At 44.9% G+C, this 18,406-nt stretch overlaps 1 protein-coding gene across 1 annotated transcript in view; it reads left to right on the top strand.

The window, feature by feature from the left end:
- Nucleotides 1-18,406, top strand: part of Fgd1 (FYVE, RhoGEF and PH domain containing 1) — a 49,337-nt gene that overhangs the window by 23,260 nt on the left and 7,671 nt on the right. The window contains exons 5-12 of the mRNA XM_013502823.1: nt 857-946; nt 1,661-1,809; nt 3,563-3,719; nt 3,832-3,970; nt 12,605-12,663; nt 12,806-12,952; nt 13,329-13,421; nt 13,579-13,658. Coding sequence (XP_013358277.1) covers nt 857-946; nt 1,661-1,809; nt 3,563-3,719; nt 3,832-3,970; nt 12,605-12,663; nt 12,806-12,952; nt 13,329-13,421; nt 13,579-13,658 — 914 coding nt within the window. The remainder of the gene's footprint in view (nt 1-856; nt 947-1,660; nt 1,810-3,562; nt 3,720-3,831; nt 3,971-12,604; nt 12,664-12,805; nt 12,953-13,328; nt 13,422-13,578; nt 13,659-18,406) is intronic.

The raw sequence follows: 18,406 nt of genomic DNA, 5'->3' as shown, positions 1-18,406 counted from the left end.
TGTATATTTTTGTACCTTTCTCACACCACAGGTACTCAGAAAGCTTTTTGCTGACAGTGAACTGAGTGGGTGAACAAATAGCTAACATTTATACACTACTTAATCTGTAGACTGTTCTTTTATTTACATGAAGTCATTTAATTATCTCCATTACAAATGGACCAAGGTTCTATTACTATCGGTGTTTATAGATGAGGAATCTTAAATACAGAGCAGTTAAAGAACTCAGGGAAGCTGGTGAATGGCAGAGCTAGGACATGAACCCAGGAAGTCTGACTTCCCAGTCCCAATAATCATCACACTATGCCCAATGCATAGAGACAGCAGATGAATGAGTAAGTGGCTGAGTGAGGAAGTGAATGTCATTAGAATTAAGAGGTGGGCTTTAAGCCTGACTAGGGATAAGGTGTGAAGCTGGGGGTATTACGAGTCTAGAGAGGGGAGTCAGAACTATCTCAGGGTGGTAATAGGCTTAAAACAACATTCAAGCTATTGTTAGAATTCTAGAGAAGCCAGACAGAGTGATGCACACCTATAGTCCCACTATAGTCCCAGCTACTGGGGAGGTTGAGGCACAAGGATCGCTTCAGCCCAGGAGTTCAAGACCAGCAAGACCACATTTCAAAAATAAATGAAAGAAAGAGGGAGGGAGGGAGAGAGGGAGAGAGAGAGAGAGAGAGAGAGAGAGAGAGAGAGAGAGAGAGAGAGAGAGAGAGAGGAAGGAAGGAAGGAAGGAAGGAAGGAAGGAAGGAAGGAAGGAAGGAAGGAAGAGTAGAAAAAGAAAAAACTTCTAGGGGTTTGGGTGAGGCTAAAGGTAGAGGATGATAGATCTGGGGTCACCTCTTTTCTTTTCCAGTTGACTGTGCAACAGAAGGTATTCCACATTGCCAATGAGCTCCTGCAAACTGAGAAGGCCTACGTTTCCAGGCTGCATCTCCTAGATCAGGTGAATGGCCCCTCAGGGGTCCTGGGTTCCTAGGACCTAGGAGGTGGGTTCATAAGAAGAAGTGGTAGGGCCCGAGTCCAACCTTACCACTGGGGCCAAAATCTAGAGGTGGCTAGGCCCCTTTCTGACCCTGAAACCAACTTGTCTCTGAAGCCAACTCTGATTATGATCCCAAGTTTGATCCTCTTACCAACCTTTAATCCTAACCCTGGGTAGGGGTACCAACTTTGACTGAAGCACTGACCCTGATGCTGACTTTCCTCAGACCCTGAATTAGCTCATCACTGGGAGTCTCATTCTAACTCTGGCCCTGCTCAGGACCTCAAATCCACTAGAATCCTGAGGATAGGGATTTTTGTCTGCTTTGTTCACTGTTCCATCCCAGCCTACAGTACAGTGCCTGGCACATAGTAGGGATTCAGAAATACTTGTTAAGTGAGTGGATCTAATTCCAACTTTCTCTCTGACCCTGAACCTATTTCTGACCTTGGCCTTGAATCTGTTCTTCTCTTTACACTGTTCTGATGCCTAACTCCAGATCCTAACCTTGGCAAACTGAAGTATATGATCCAAACTCCATTCTCTTTCTCTAGACCAATGCTGATCCCAAAGCTCCACAAAGCTGCCTACAAACACTGCCCTCACCTGCAAGCTGCCCCTTCCAGGCTAAGCCTTAGGCCTAGTGAGGCTGAGTTCTCTTGTCCTGCTCCATAGGTGTTCTGTGCCCGGCTGCTGGAAGAAGCTCGGAACCGCAGTTCCTTCCCAGCTGATGTTGTCCATGGCATCTTCTCTAACATCTGTTCCATCTATTGCTTCCACCAGCAGTTCCTACTGCCAGAACTAGAGAAGCGCATGGAGGAATGGTAAGGGACCCTAAACCCAGGCTCCCTGCTCTCCTGTCCACTTGCCTTTGGACTCCAGATCCAGACGTATACACACATTTATTACTGGGCTTGGGGTGTGGCTCAGTGGTAGAACACTTGCCTAGCATGCACAAGGCCCCCCAAGTTGCACCCCCAGCACTCTAAAAAGTTCACTCTGTCTTTCCTCTTACTATCTTCTGAAAAATCAAGCCTAAGCTCCACCTTCTAGGCCCTCCCAACCTAATGTGGAACTCAGACCAGGACTGAGAAAATTACAACACAATAGCAGAGCCCTTAAAAGTATGAGGTGGGCTGGGCATTGTGGTGCATGCCTGTAATTCCAGCACTCCAGAGGCTGAGGCAGGAATATCTGCTGGTGAGTTCAAGGCCAGCCTGGGCCACATAGTGAGTTCAAGGACAGCCTGAGCTATATAGTGAGACCCTGTTTCAAAATAAGTAAGTAAGTAAGTATGAGGTGGGGAAAGAATTGAGATGTTTTATGTACATTGTACAAATCTCCCATGCTGAATGTGTTCATTATGTACTACAAACATGTAGTAATACAAGTATAACAAAGAGTATGAAGTGAGGGAATAAAGAATATGAGGTAAAGAGCTAAATTAGCTGGGTCTCTCTCGCTCTCTGTTTTGGTCTTTTTGACACAGGGTCTCACTATGCCGTTCAGGCTGGTCTTGAACTCACCTTGTAGCCCAGACTGGCCTCGAACTCGCAACAGTCCTTCTGCCTCAGCCTCCTGAGTGAGTGCTGGGATTACAGGCATGTGCCACCACACCCAGCTTGAGCAGATTTCTTACACTGCTTTGCCTCAGTTTCTTGATCTTTAAAATGGGGATAATAATGGCCTACTTTGAACAGTTGTTTTAAGGATTGATACATGTAGAGATCTTAGGATGGTACCCAGTATATGAAAGCTCAGTGATTCTAAGCTGGTTTTTTTTTGGTGCTACTATAAAGGTAACAGTGAGAGGCTATAAGTACCTAGACAAATGGACTACTCCTAGTCTGGGGGCCAGAGAAGGATTCTGGGAAGAGTTAATGCCTAAGGAGGAAGGGTAGATTTTTAGGCAGGTTCTCCTCTTCTAATTCAGCCTTTAGGGTCTACACCACCTGCCTGGATGTCTTTCTGAACAACAAGTTCATGTCAGTCCCAGCCTAAAATCATGTCCATGTTCTCCACACTCACAGGATAAAGTGTGTCCCTCATTCTAGACTGTGAACACAGAAGGCTGGCGTGAAGCCTAGCTCTAGTATCTGCCATCAGCCTGTGAATCCAGGTCTGGTTTGTTTCCTGCACCCAATGTGATTAATGAGGAGTGTGTCCATGTCTGGTCCCTTTGGCTCCCCTACCGACAGTGAGGCTTTCAGGGCTTGACTAGGTGTGGCTCCTTTCCCCAGCATGACCTAGCACCAGGCTGAGCACAGTGTCAGTTTTCAGTGTATGAAGTAGCCCTTGCCATAAGGTCAGGGAGGGTGTCCCAGGCCATGTGGTTCTTGATCCTTGAGCAGGGCAGATTTGGAGCTGGTGGCATCTTAGGCCGTGGTCTCAGGTCAAACCAAGCCCCTGAGCCTAATTGGCCTATAATATAAGCAGCAGTTCCGAAGAAGCAGACTGGCGGAGAAATGGGTTTCCAGCACTGAAATGAGAGTGGTCTACTTGTAGCTGGAGACCTAGGGGGGAGGTTCCTGATGGGTAAGGATCATTATGACCACCTCAGCCCCTACTTCAACCCAGGGACCGCTACCCTCGCATTGGGGACATCCTGCAGAAGCTGGCACCCTTCCTCAAGATGTATGGCGAGTATGTGAAGAACTTTGACCGGGCTGTTGAGCTGGTCAACACCTGGACAGAGCGCTCTACCCAGTTTAAAGTCATCATCCATGAGGTGCAAGTAAGTGGTGAAGCTGGGTGGAACAGACTAGGGGAGGAGAGGGCTGCAGAGACCCGGGAGTAGGGGAGTGGTCAGCAACAAAACATGAGTTCTCTGCTTCTGCCTGTCACAGAAAGAGGAAGCCTGTGGCAACCTGACATTGCAGCACCACATGCTGGAGCCTGTGCAGCGCATCCCCCGCTATGAGCTACTTCTCAAGGACTATCTGTTAAAGCTGCCTCATGGCTCCCCGGACAGCAAGGATGCCCAAAGTGAGTGTGTGCACCCAGGCCCTGCCTTGATCCCTGACTTTGATAATCCTAGGCCAGACCTCTGAGGCAGGAGCCCAGAACTTAATTCAGAGTCAGCCTTCCCTTGCCACATGACTGAGATCCCAGAATAGGGCTTGAAGCTAAAAGGCCCACATTGAGGCTCTGATGTAGAACTTCATGCTGAACCTCCAAGTTGAAATCTCTGCCTGAGTACTCAGAAAAAATATTCACAGAGTTCCCTAGTCAGAACTTCCTAACTGGAGCACCAGAGTTTGAGAGGCATGCCCAGAATGATCTCCTGAATGAAGCCATCCATTTCTTAGGCTAACCTCCATATTTGTCCCCAAATGAAGCTGTACCAAGTGCAAAATGAAACTGAGCCTCAACTCCCAGAGAATGAACCGCCCCGCAGGCATAAGTCTCCATGGTGACCTCTGCAGAAAGAGCCCTGTACCATGAAGCTCTTGATTTTCTACCTTCCAGAGTTAAAGCTCTCTTCCACGTCCACTGGCCGCTCCCCAGAATGGACCTCCCAAAAAACCTCCACGTCTGACAGAACTCCACAGAACCACCTGTCTCAAACTGAGTCCCCCTAGCTGGTCCCCATATTGTTTACCTCTCAGATTTAGATCTCTAAGCTGAGATATCTCCTTTCCAGACTGAGCCCCTATACACTGAACTACTAGAAAAGTATTTCTGATTCTCCCAGGATCTGCCCCACCCGATGCGGTCATATCCCAGATAGAGCTCCCCAGAGTCCACCACACTGTCTCTTGTCAGACTGTTATCTCTGTTTATTCAGTAATTTAAGGCTACTCACTGAGCACCTCAATGTTCCATGCACTGTTTAAGGCCCTGGGGATATAGAGATAAACAAAACAGATGAAGTCCTTGATCTCAGGACTCAATGTTTATTCCCCGAGAGATAAGAAACAGAAGTAATAAATAAATAAGAGAATATGAGGTGATAAGTGTAATTCAGAGAGTTAGAAGACAGTGAGGTAACAGTACCAGGGTAGTCTACTTTAGATTGGGTGGGTTCTCTGAGTAGAAGACATTTGAGTCAGTACCCAAATAACAAGAAGGTAGCTACAGGCCAATGGGAGGAACACACTACAGGCAGAGGCAAGAGGAGGCCCCAAGGTGGGGGACATTGGGGAAGCTCGGGGAGGAAGGTGGGTCGCTTGTGTATCTCTGGACCGACAAGAGGGTCACTCGAAACCATACATTGCGGTGCACACCTGTAATCCCAGCACTGAGGAGGCTGAGGCAAAAAGATCATGAGCTCCAGGCCGGCCTGGCCTACATAGTGAGACCCTGTCTCCAAAAAAAAAAAAAAAAGAAGCCTGGGCTACAAAGTGAGCTCAAGGCCAGCCTGAACTGTGTAGAGAGACCCTGTCTCATAAAGACAAAAAAGAAAAAAAAAGGCCACTGTGATTCTAGCATAAGTGAGGGTGGGATTGTGGAAGTGGCATTTGAGAGAGAAGCAAAAATTTAAAGGTCAAATAAGGAAAGGGCTTTATTCTGAGTGGAATGGGTAGCTTATACTACACGCGGGAAGTTTTTGACTTGGATTACGTAGTGAGCAAGAGAGGGAACCACGAGATTAGTTAGAAGGCTTTTGTAATAACCTAAGAGAGAACATGAGAAAAGATGGCTTGAACAAGGACAGTAGCAGTGGAAGTGGTGAGAAATGGTTTGATTTAGGATATATTCTATTTGGGGGCCGGGGATATAGCTCAGTGGCATAAGCGCCTGTGTGGCAAGCGCAACATCCTGAGTTCGATTCCCGGTACCAAAAAAAAAAAAAAAAAGAAAAGGATATATTCTATTTGGAAGTAGCACTGAAAAGCCTAGGATGGAGTGTATATAGAACTGGGGAGAAGTCAAGAATAACAGCTCTTGAGATGAGCTCAAGAGTTTGATTTTGGACATGTTCAATGTGAGCTGCCAGTTCAGGCAATTAGATGAGTCTAGAATCCAGGAGGAGAGATGTGGATGTCACTGGCACCCAGAGAGCAGTCAAAGCCATTGAACTGGCCAGGTTCACCAAAGGCAGCGAGGATAAATAGAAAAGAAAAAGGGTTACAGATAAAGCTCAGAGAAGTAGGGTCACCAAAGGAGACTTAAAAGGAGGAGTCATGAAGTTAGGAGGGAAAAAGGAAAAGTGTGGAACCTACAAGAATGGAAAGTGGACAGTTGTGTCCTGTGTAATAGTCACTTCCCAAACTTAGCTCCTTCACTCCAACAGATAGGGTATTTTGTTATGAACCCTAAACCTCTGGAAAGAGCTATACTTCTAGAATGTTTAATAGCTGAGCTCTCTGAATGGATACTACAGATGTATACTAAGTAAGTACCTCATTCCTCTGAAACACACCAAGCAAAAGCCCTACTGAAGATGAGCTACATAACCTCAGCATATAGAAAGACCCTTCCAGATTGATTCCCTGGTTTAAGCCCTGTGGGCTGACATCTCCAGTATGAGCCCTTGGGATAAACTCAGTCTAAGGTCCCAGTTTTAGATCCCTATATTGTTTTCTCAAACTAAGATCTGCAGACTGGGCTTTAAGAATGCCCTCTCCACCGAGATCCCTAGGATGGGTTCTTAGAACCTTCAATCTGATGTCCCAGAGTTAGATTCTCCCAAAACAGCCTCCCAGTGTCATCTCCTTGGCCAACATTCTCTACACAGTAATTTCCCATTTACTATCTCTCAGGTTGAAACTTCTACCCCAAACCCAAAAGATTGTCGTGGTCCATCCCCCCCTCCCAGTGAAACCTCACAGAGCCTCAGACTGGATTCCCACAGTTCCCCAGGGTGAACCCCAGAAAGAGCCCTAATACACAGTGGCCCTGAGCTCCAAAGATTTCAGACTGTATCCTCCCTAGCCTTCTGACTTGACTCTTTATTTCTCATCAACCAGATTGAGAGTTCCTTGCAAACCCCGCAGACTAATGCCCTTGATTGTCTCCCAAATTAAGCCAACTAGGCTAAATACCTGGTTTCATCTTCCCAGTCTCAACTTCCAAAATGATTTCTCCCTGACTGAGCTCTCTATTTTATACCTTCCAGACTTAGAATTATGGATTGAGATTCCCTGGTCTCCAGACTGGGCTCGGTATTGGAACCCAAGAAGGGCACTTCACTGCCATGTTGACTTTCCACATTTTGTACCCATCCAACTGGGACCCCCAGAAGAAGCCCCCCATCTTATTTCTCCCCTTAGCACCACAGAGTCATATGTTTACTTTGAGCCTTGTATTAGCTTTCCCATCACTAGGACACAGTACCTGACACTCACAAGGTAAAGGACAGGCTTAATTTGGCTCATGGCTTCAGGGAATTCAGTCCATGGTCAGCTGGCTCCAATGCAGAAACATTCGGTGGAAGGGTAGAAAACACCAAGGTCTGCCCCCAGCACAGGCAGTAACGAGGCCCCCTTGGACCATGACAGTAGCAGCCTCTGAGTGCCTAGATGGCCAAGTATGGTGGAATGAATCCTAGAGAACCAATTCCCCCTTCCCTATCAGGGACCCCAGATGCTCTCTTCTCAAATGAAAGGTTTATACTTTTGCACCTCTGAGCCTATGATGGGTGGGCTCTTGCTGATCCCTGAGATGCTCTTGAGGAATCTTTCTTGTCCCTGTCAAAGTACTTGGTTTCTTTCTAATTATACTTCTGCCTTCAACAGCTATACCTTCTTTGGCCCCAACTTTACATATGGTTTCTTCCAGACCAAAATTTAAGTTACTCAGATTTTTCTGCTCTGCTTTTTGCCCCTGATTCTCATTATAAATTTGGCTGAAAGCAACCAGCAGCATCCATGCCCCAGCCTGAATGTGAGGCTGCCTTGAAATTTCTTTTGCCCAATCAATTAGTCCATAGCCCTTAGACTCAGCCTCATGCAGTCTCAGGACATGGATAAAATGTAGATACATTTTTTTGCCAGAGTGTAACATGCATGGCCTCTAGTCCAAGTCCCAAAAGAATCCTTATTCCCCCTTAAAGTCCACTGAACCAGGCCTTTACTGTCCACATTCCTGTCACCATTTGGGTCTTCTGAACTCTCACCAGAATTGCCCATCAAGCTCTGCTTATAGCATTCTAGGACTTCTCTAGCCTATATCTCCAAACCTTTCCAAATTTCTTCTGTAGCCAGGCACGGTAGCCCATGCTGTATCCCAGCACTTGAGGGGCTGAGGCAGGAGAATCACTGCAAGTTTGAGGCCAGCCTGGGCTACATAGTGAGTTCAAAGCTAACCTGAACTACATAGTGAGGCCCTGTCTCAAAAAAACCAACAGAAACAAATGAACAAAGAAAATTTCTCCTGCAAAGAAGTTCCAAAGACTTTTGAACTACATGGTCAGGTACAGTCACAGTAATAACCATACTCCCGGTACCAATTTCCTGTATTAGATTTTCTATCACTGGGACACAATACCTAACACCCACAATTTAAAGGAGGAAAGGATTAATTTGACTCACGGTTTCAGGGGATTCAGTCTATGGTAACCTGGCTCCATGGCCGAAACATCATGGTGGAAGGATATAGCAGAGCAAAGCTGTTCAGTTCATGAGGATCAGGAAGTTAGAGGAGAGAAAGAGTGCCAGAGCTGGAGGAACCAGGGACCAGATAAATACTCCAAGGTCACACACATTTCCATGACCTACCCAGGCATACCTGGAAGTGTTCTTTACTAATCCCCTGGGAGGCTCCCTAGTCAATCAAGTTGACATTCCACCTTAACTGTCACAAGTATCCAGGAGTCAGTCCTGTAATTTTACATCCAAATTGGATCCCTAGCATGACATTCCCAGATGGAAATGCCTAAATGAACTCTCTAAACTGAATTCCCAAAGTGAGCTGCCAATATAAGCTCCCTAGACTTGACCCCTGTTTAATCCCTTTCATCAAGTGTATCCTCCAGCCCGCTACTCAAGCCTCTAAGTCTGTTTTCTCACACAGAATGGCAATGATAAAGATACCTACCTCACAGGGTTGTTTTAAGGATAAATGAGATATTTAACAAGTGTCTGACACACATTAAAGGCTCAATAAATGTTAACTGTTTTATTACTAAATGCCCCAGCTAATGCCATCAATACCAAATTCCCCTAAAATCAGCCCCACTTGGGCATACTGGTGCATGACTATAATTTCAGCACTCAGAGTCTGAGGCAGGAGAATCACTGCAAGTTCAAAGCCAGCCTGGACTATATAGTGAGTTCAAAGCCAGCTCAAACTACATATCAAGACCTTTTCTCAAAAAGCAAACAAACAAATAAACAATAAATAAAATGAGTCCCAGATTGAGTTTATTAACTTCAGCTTATTATTTTAAACCAATCCCATGTGTCTCCATAATGAACTTCACAGCTTGATCTTTGCAAATTCACAGTGAGCTCCTCACGTTGAGCTTAAAGGTAGAAGTCCCAGAAAGAACTTCCCAGTCTGACTTTCTGAGCTGCTGAGAATGAGAATCTGCAAGAGCCCGCTAAGATGTGCCCACTTACCTTCCCAGCCCAGATGAGCTCTTCACGTTTTACACCTCAGACTAAAATCTCCAGGCTGAGCCAACCCCACTGAATCATAGCTCTGGTTCCGCACATTGATTTGTCCACTTTCTAGCTGTGATACTGAACTCTGGCACCTGGAACCTAGATTGAGCTTCCCAAACCAAGCTAGCTGGAAAGGGCTGATGTCAGTTGCCTATATTAAGCCTAAGGATGAACTTCAAACCAAGATCCTAGTCTGCTAAGCCCAGACCAGGCCCCACTAGATCTTCCAGACCAAGCTCATATACCAAGTTCCCCAAATTACACTCCCTAGCCTAAATCCCCAGGTGAAATCCTGGACTGACATCACAACACTGAACCCCTAGATACAGCCTGCACATGTTGGACTCCTGGAAATGCCAATCTGTACTCCTCCCTACAGCAAACAAAGCCTCCAGTCTGCACCCAACAACCTATATAGGCCTAAGCTTATGGATCCACAGCTTGCCAGGGTCTCCTTCCTGTCCCCTTCCTTGGGCTCCCCCTACCTCTGTTTGCCTGTCGCCTGCCTTTGGATGGGAAAGATGCCAAGTATGTATGAGAAGAGGTAGCTAGAAGATAAGCCCCAGCTCTGATGCCAACTGCCACCTTCTAGGTAAAAATTTCAGGTGGCTATCTTCTCTCTGAGCCTTGGTTTTGTCACTGGACAAACGGCCCAGTCACACCTATTTGGCAGGGTTGCTGTAAGGATTTAAGGAGCCAGTTTATGTGAAAAATTGGTTGAGGAGCTCTGAAAAGGCAAGTGGGACATTGACTCTATCCTAAGGAGCTCCCACTCTACTACGGGACACAGATATAGATGCGGCACAGCAGGGGAAGAGGAATGAGGAAATCAGACAGGGTCCTAACCCAGCCCGGGAACTCAGGGCAGGCGTACCAGAGCTGGTGAGCTGAATCTGGAAGACTGAATGGCTGGATGAAGCAAGACAGGACATGTGTAAAGAGATGCAGCGGGGAAGAAGCTATAGCAGTCAGCAGAAGCCAAATCACCAAGAACTTCGAATCTCAGGCCAAAGGACTGGACCTTTGTCCTACAGGCACATGAGAGTGAATAACAGATTTGAGCAGAAGCTGACATGGACCTGTGTCTGAGAAAGCTGCTTATGGTAGCCAGAGTGGAAAAGGGGTTGGAGATAGCAGCCCGGCACCTGAAAGGCATACGGAGGCCTGGGCCAGGACAGGGGCCACAGATCTCCCTGAGCAACAAAACTTGTTCATGGAGACAGAGCCTAGGACGGTAGTGGCGAACCTATGGCACGTGTGCTGCAGCCAGCTGTTATCACTGGAACTCTAAAAGGTTCACCATCATTGGCCTAGGAGAACAAGACTTTGTTTGCCAACCATATGGACTCTTTTCAGAAACACCCGTGCCCCTCCAGTACAGGCGTATGTTCTCAATGGGGAAACCCAAAATGTAGAGTGAAGGCCAGTGAAGCTGGGGCCAGGCTGTAGGTAGCAGTGGATTTGTTTAGTATGTGGAGGTCTAAGGGGACTTGTTTCAATTCTTTTTCCCTGATGATACATTATGAAAATTATAGAAAAGATGAAAAAAAAGTGTGGGAAGATCACCAGTGATTTCAACTCCCAGAGAATAAACACTTTTGCATATATTCTTCCTGCTGTTATTTTAGACACATATATTTGCAAAAATGAGATCATTCTGTAGAGATCAGTTTGTATTTTAAAATACGTTATTTCCCAGATTATTAAAAATCCTCCATAAGTATAATCTGTAAAGATTGATAGTCCATGACATGAGTGCATGATAATTTATTTAACTGAACCCCTATAGTTGGACATTTTTGTTCCCATTTTGGCACTACTGTAAACACCACTGCAATGAAAATGCATTTATGCATAGAATGTGTCTATAATCAGAATTATTGAGACAAAAAATAGGAGCATGGTGGTCATGGTGGTACCTGTAATTCCAGCACTCTGAGAGAATGATGCAGGAGGATGACAAGTTTAAACCCAAACCAAAAACAAACAAGTTTAAACCCAGTCTGGGCAACTTACTGAGACCTTATCTCAGTGCTCAGTGCTAAGGCCATGGGTTTAAGTCCCAGTACCCCTACACACATATATACAAGGATATCTATTTTTCTTCTCTACTTTCTCCTCCTCCTTTTTCTCCTCTGCCTCTCACTGTCTCTTTTCCTCCTCCTCTTCCCCTCTCTCTCTCTCTCTCCCTCTCTCCTTTTTTGCTGGGGATGGAACCCAATACCTCACACATGTTAGACAAGTGCTTTACCAATGAACTACATCCCCAGTCCCCCTTTGTTTGTTTATATTTTTTTCAATTATAAAAGTAATACATGTTCTTTGTCAAAAATATGGAAGAGCTGGGCATGATGGCTCACACATGTAATACCATTACTCAGAAGGCTGAGGCAGAAGGATCACCATGAGTTCAAGGTTAGCCTGGGCTACATAAGTGAGTTCAAGGCCAGCCTACACTACATAATAAGAAACCCTGCCTCAAAAAAATATGAAAGAGCCAGCCACAGTGGCACAATAGAGCAAGACCTTCTCTCAAAAAATATGGAAAATATGCAAAAACTTAAAATAAAGCCAGGCATGGTGGCGCCTCCCTGTAATACCAGCACTTAGGAGCCTGAGGCAGGAGGATCACCACAAGTTTAAGGCCAGCCTGGGCTACACAGTGAGTTCAAGGCCAAGCTGAACTACATATACAGTGAAACCCTATCTTCAAAACAAAACAAAAAACACCCACAGTACCACCATCCAGAGACAGCTTGCTAAACATAGATATGTTTCTTTCCAGTTACGTAATAGTTACATATGTAAATATTATTGTTATTATTAATGATAGTAATCTTGCCATGCTTTTATTTTATTGGCTACCAGCTATCGTGTATACCATGATTCTGCTATTGTTGCATTAGTTGAAACAGTTTTTCATTTCCAATGATGCTGCTATGGACATTTTTGAGGCTGGCCCTTTCTGGAAAGGGGAGGGTGTGGTCAGGCCAAGAGGAAGTATTCAGGAGGAAACAAGCCCCCAAGAACTTCCTCCCTACTAACCCCATCTGAACTCTCTGTGCCGTAGAGTCTCTGGAGCTAATAGCCACAGCAGCAGAGCACTCTAACGCTGCCATCCGCAAAATGGTGAGTGGCCCTTTCAGCTGCTGCCCTTCCTCACCCACCCACCTGTAGTGTCTGTCCTGTAACTGGGGGGCTTGCAACTCATGGACATCTGAGGGGAAGCTGGCACCCCAAACCCTGCCTTTTGCTCACTGTCTCCTTCCAGGAGCGAATGCACAAACTGTTGAAGGTTTACGAGCTCTTAGGAGGTGAGGAGGACATTGTCAGCCCCACCAAAGAGCTCATAAAAGAAGGCCATATCCTTAAGCTGTCAGCGAAGAACGGGACCACTCAAGACCGATACCTCATACTAGTAAGTGCCAGATGTGGGGCCGTGGGTAGAGCTCAAGGCACGCCCCGGACCCTCACACACACACACTGACCTGGTACTCACTCAAGGCTGTACCTGCCGCCAGCCTCTCTTTCCTCTAGTAACTGATTGATCGTATTTTTCCCTTCTTTACAGATGATGTAACTAAGACAGAGCAAAGTGACTTGCCCAAGGTCACCCACTAGGAAGTGACCCCCACGCCTCCTTCCTTACAACTCCCCTGTGCCCAATCTGGGCTGTCTGTCCTCCATTTGTTGCCCTGAGTCCTCAGCAGGAAAGTTTCAGGAGTCCCATAAGGATAGAGAGGCAGGCCATATGCTCATAGGTCCTCATACATCGCAACCTTTTTCTTTTCTAGTTCAATGACCGCCTCCTTTACTGCGTGCCCAGGCTGCGGCTCCTTGGCCAGAAATTTAGCGTGCGGGCACGCATTGATGTGGATGGCATGGAGGTGAGCTCTAGGAGGTGGGAAATAGGAACCTGCAGTGGGGGACTGGTATTGGGAGAAACAAAAACATGCTGGCTTTGATCCCAAGTCTGTGTGTGCAGAGGCCTAGGGCCTGTAGAGCTCAACAGCCCATACTATAACCCTTTCTCTTTCTGTTCAGCTAAAGGAGAGTTCCAACCTCAATCTCCCTAGGACCTTCCTGGTGTCAGGAAAGCAGCGCTCCCTGGAGCTCCAGGCCAGGTACCTGCCCTTGCCTAGCCTCCCCTCATTTCCTTCAGATATGCTTAGGCATTTCAGGCCCAGAGATTGGTCCAGAGAAAGTGTGGACTTGCTCCAAAGATGTGGGCTTGCTCTTCAGCAGTGGGCTTGATTCCTGAGGGCTACATGCCATTTGGACACAGGGTAAGTACTTCATGGTGTGGGAAAAGGTGGTACTCCTGCCAGGAGGACCTTGGAGAATAAATAATATCTCCCTTATTAAAACAAGAGTTTCTTCTAGTAAATTTTGTCAGAGGAAAAGGAAGAGTAGGATACTAACCCTAACCTGAATAACAGTACCACAAATAGATCTGCAGATTTAAAAGAAATAACAATTAATGCAATGCTTAGTCCATGATGGAAACCTGGCTTGGAGGAAAAAAAAAAAAAAACAGCCATAAAGGCATTTAGTGGAAAATATAAATTGAAGTGAGCATTACATATCAGGGCATTTTTGCCAACTTTATGAGGTGTGATAATGGTATGGTGCTTGGCTTGGAAGAATGGCCTTTTCAGTGATACATGGTAAGGATTTAGTATCATGATGTCTGTAGTTTACTTCAGTTTTTAAAACATATATTTTTAAATTTTATTTTCTTGAGATGGGATCTCACTTATGTTGCCCAGGCTGGCCTTGAACTCCTGTGCTCAAATGATCCTTCTGTCTCAGCCGCCCAAGAGCTGGTACTACAAATGTACACAACTGCACCCAGCTCTGTAATTTATCTTAAAATGGTTCATTATTCAACACACACACACACATACACACACACACACACACACACACCTATTATATATATGCATTAAGTAGTTTTTTTTCAGTGCTGGGGATCGAACCCAGAGCTTCATACATGCTAGACAAATGTTCTACCACGGAACTACATTCCTGGGCTAACAAATATTTTTTGAAATTGCATCTATATAATGGGCATATAGATACTTGGTTTTGTGCTATCTTATCTACTTTTCTGTATGCTTGAAATTTTTCACAATAAAAATTTTTAAGTGTTGACCATGATGGCACATACTAGTAATTCCAGTTGCTTAGGAGGCTGAGGCAGGAACTTCATAAGTTGAGCCCAGCCTGGGCAATTTAGCAAGACCTTGTCCTTTTTTTTTTTTTTTTTTGAGACCAGGTCTTAACTATGTAGTCCAGGATGGCCTCGAACTTAGTGATCCTCCTGTGTCAGCCTCTTGAGTGCTGGGATTACAGGCATCTGCCCCCACATCCCAGTGCAAGACTTTTGTCTTAAAATAAAAAGAAACATTTTGAAAGAGCTGGTATTGTATGTTGGATATGCTGGGACACACCTGGAATCCCAATACTTTCAAGGCTGAGAAAGGAAGAGGGCAAGTTAGCCTGTGCTATATAGCAAGACCTTGTCTCAAGGAAAAAGAAAGTCTGAGGTGTAGTTCAGTGGTAGAGCACCCCTGGTTTCGATCTCCAGTACTATAAGTAAAACTTAAAAAAAAAATTATAACATGGAGCCAGGCTTGGTGGCACAGGTCTATAATCTCAGCACTTGGGCAGCTGAGGCAGGAAGATTCTTGAGAGTTTGAGGGCAACCTGGGCTCCATAATGAGTTCAAGGACAGCCTAGACTCTATAGAGAGACCCTGTCTCAAAAAAAATTATAGTATGGGTAAAATGCCCAACTATTTATCAGAGAGGCTTTCATATCTATCTTCTATTTGGACAATTATAATAAATCACATATCATAAAGACGTTTGTGACAGGTACTACTTTAACATTCTTTGTGATATTAGGTATTCAGCCCAGGGCCTTTGTACTGAATTATGTCCCCAGCTGTTTTGATTTTTTAATTTTGAAATGGGGCCTCAAGCCAGATGTGATAGCATGTGCCTATAATCCCAGCATTGTGGAAGGTTGAGGCAGGAGGATTACAAGTTTACATCAGTTTAGCAGCTTAGAAAGACCCTATCTTAAAATTAAAAGGGGACAGTGCTGGTGTGGTAGCTCATTGTGAACGCCCTGGGGTTCAATTCCTAGTACTAAAAGAGAGAGAGACAGACAGACAGACAGACAGACACAGACACAGAGAGAGACACACAGAAAGACACACAGAGACAGAGATAACGAAGAAAAGAGAAAAGAAAATTAAAGAAAAGAGGGTCTTGCTGAGTTTCCCAAGCTGGCCTCAAACTTGAGATCCTCCTGTCTCAGTGTTCTGAATCGCTGGAGTTAGAGGTATGCATTTTTGTACCTAGCATATTTTAATTTTAACTTAAACAATTTAAGTTTAAACTGCCTCAATGAAATCCCCTAGTTGAAGTAGTTACTGTTACATCAACCCATTTTGCAGATGAGGAAACTGAGGCACCAAATAGTTTGCAGCTTGCCCCATATCCCACAGCTAAGAAGATACAGAGCTGGGAGTGGAGCTTGGGCCAAGAGCACCTGGAGTCAATAACCCTGTTCACTGTCCATGCTGCCTTATGAAGGCTGAGGTGAAAGAATATCAAGGTCATGATCAGGGACAGAGAGCAGACGCACACCAGTAGATGACTTGCTTCTGACAGGCTTTGTGGATGTCAGAAATGACGGGCGGAGACTGTGTGGAGACAAAAGAGAAATGAATGTAGGCTAGAGGCTGTCTTCCTGGAGGGTGAAGCAAGTTTGGAATTGGGCTGTGGATCTCAGAGAAACTGAGATAGCCCCCTTGAGGCCTACAATGGAGAAAGCAAGAGCAGAACAGATTCTAGACACATGCAGGGAAGTGTTAAGTCAGGTGACAGGGACTCATAGTCTACAGAGAGGACCGTGCCTACAGGACTCTGGGTCTAGAAGGGACTTGTCAAGCAGGGTAGGGTTTCCTCCTAGTGGCAGCTGGAAGGCATGGATAGTTTGTTTCTCAGTCACTTTTGCTCCCCTTATTTTTTTTTTCTTTTTTCTTTTTTGAGACAGTCTTACTATGTAACTCAGGCCTCAAACTCGAAGCTGGGCCCCATCTGTTGTGATTCTTAAAAATCAAAAGCAACACTTGTTTATGACGAAGAAATTATAAATCAGAAAATATAGATAAAAAAGAAATAATTTTTAAAATAACACAATCAGGAGCCTCCCGAGTGCTAGGATTATATGCAGCACCACCTCAACCATCTTAAAATATTTTTAAATGAAAATTGTCAAATATCCAGAAAAGTAGCAGCACAAGCACCCATATGCCCACAACAGAGACAATTTGTTTTCAAACTTGGTGGCCCTTGGAATCAACTGGGAAGCTTTTAAAACACAATGATGCCTGGACCCCAACCTCAGAGCTTTTGAATTAATTGGTCTGGGGTATAGTTTCAACATGGGGAGTTTTGTTTCATTTTAAAGAACTTTTAAAGCTGTACTAGGCATTGAACCTATGGCCTTCCCCCTGAGCTGCATCCTAGCCCTCTTTTAATTTTTAAATTTTCAGACAGGATCTTGCTAAATTGTAAAATTGCCCAAGCTGGGCTAGAATTTTCAATGTTCCTGGGTCAGCCTCCCAGAGTGCCGGGATTACGGGCATGCGCCACACCCACCTATCATGGACAGTTTTAAGAGCAGCCCCTGCCAGGTGATCTTAATACATGCACCAGGGCATAGAATCACTGATCTAGGAGTCGACAACTAGGGCTGGGGATGCGCAAAGCACTTGCCTAACATGTGTGAGGCCCTAGGTTCCATCCCATGCACCACAGAAAAAAGGAAGTTGAAAGCTACTGATATTTTGCCATATTATGTCTCCTTTGGTTTGGTTTTGAATTGTTTTTTATCAGAATCTCACTATATTGCCCAGGCTAGCTTGAAGCTCCTGGACTCGAGTGAGCCTCCTGCCTGAGCTTACTAAGTAGTTGGGACAAAAGGTACATGCCACCATGCCCAGCCTGCCACATGTCTCTTGTGGAACTGTTTTAAAGTAAATTACAAATATCATGACACTTCATCCCTATATACCTCAATGAGAATAGCCAAAAGCACTACTGTGGTCCTCTTTTCCTGTCTGCTTGTCTCCCTCCTTCCCTCCCTATCCTTTTTATCTTTCCATACTGGGGATGAAACTGAGGGTCTTCACACTGAGCTATCCCCAGCCCTTTTAATTTTCAGTTGGAGCATTTCGCTGTTTCCCAGATTGGGATCAAGCTTGCAATACTCCTGCCTTAGCCTCCCAGAGTGCTGGGATTACAGACATGGACCACTAAACCTGGCTTCTATTGTGATTCTTAAAAATCAAAAACAACACTTGTTTACTAGAAAGAAATTAATGAAATTTTTTTTTTCCGGTACCAGGAATCGAACTCACAACCTTGCGCTTGCCAGACAAGCGCTGTGCTGCTGAGCTAAATCCCCAGCCCCTGAAAGAAATTATAAATCAGAAAATATAAACAAGAAATAATTTTTAAAATAACACAATCAGAATAAAGTCAAGTCCCCATAAAATCCCTACAACCCAGAAACAACTTATGCTATTGTATTGTCAGAACCCCTTTGGGGCCTTTTATTTCCACATTTTATTATGAAAGTTTTCCAGAAAAAGGTTGAAAGAATTATACAGTGAACACTCATAAACCCATGATTCAGATTCTACAAATGTTAACATTATGCTATACTTTCATCCTTCCACGAATCTAAGTGATTTTTAAAGAGTGTTTCATACTAAGTTGCAAACATCCCTACATATCACGCTTTAAGAGTTTGGCACACAAATCATTAACTAAATTTCAATATTTGTTTAAAC

The sequence above is a fragment of the Chinchilla lanigera genome, unplaced genomic scaffold, assembly GCF_000276665.1.
Source record: "Chinchilla lanigera isolate Chin_1 unplaced genomic scaffold, ChiLan1.0 scaffold00074, whole genome shotgun sequence".
In the NCBI taxonomy this organism is placed as follows: Eukaryota; Metazoa; Chordata; class Mammalia; order Rodentia; family Chinchillidae; genus Chinchilla; species Chinchilla lanigera.
The sequence above is the reverse complement of the archived record's forward strand: the minus strand, read 5'-3'. Positions and strand labels throughout refer to the sequence as shown.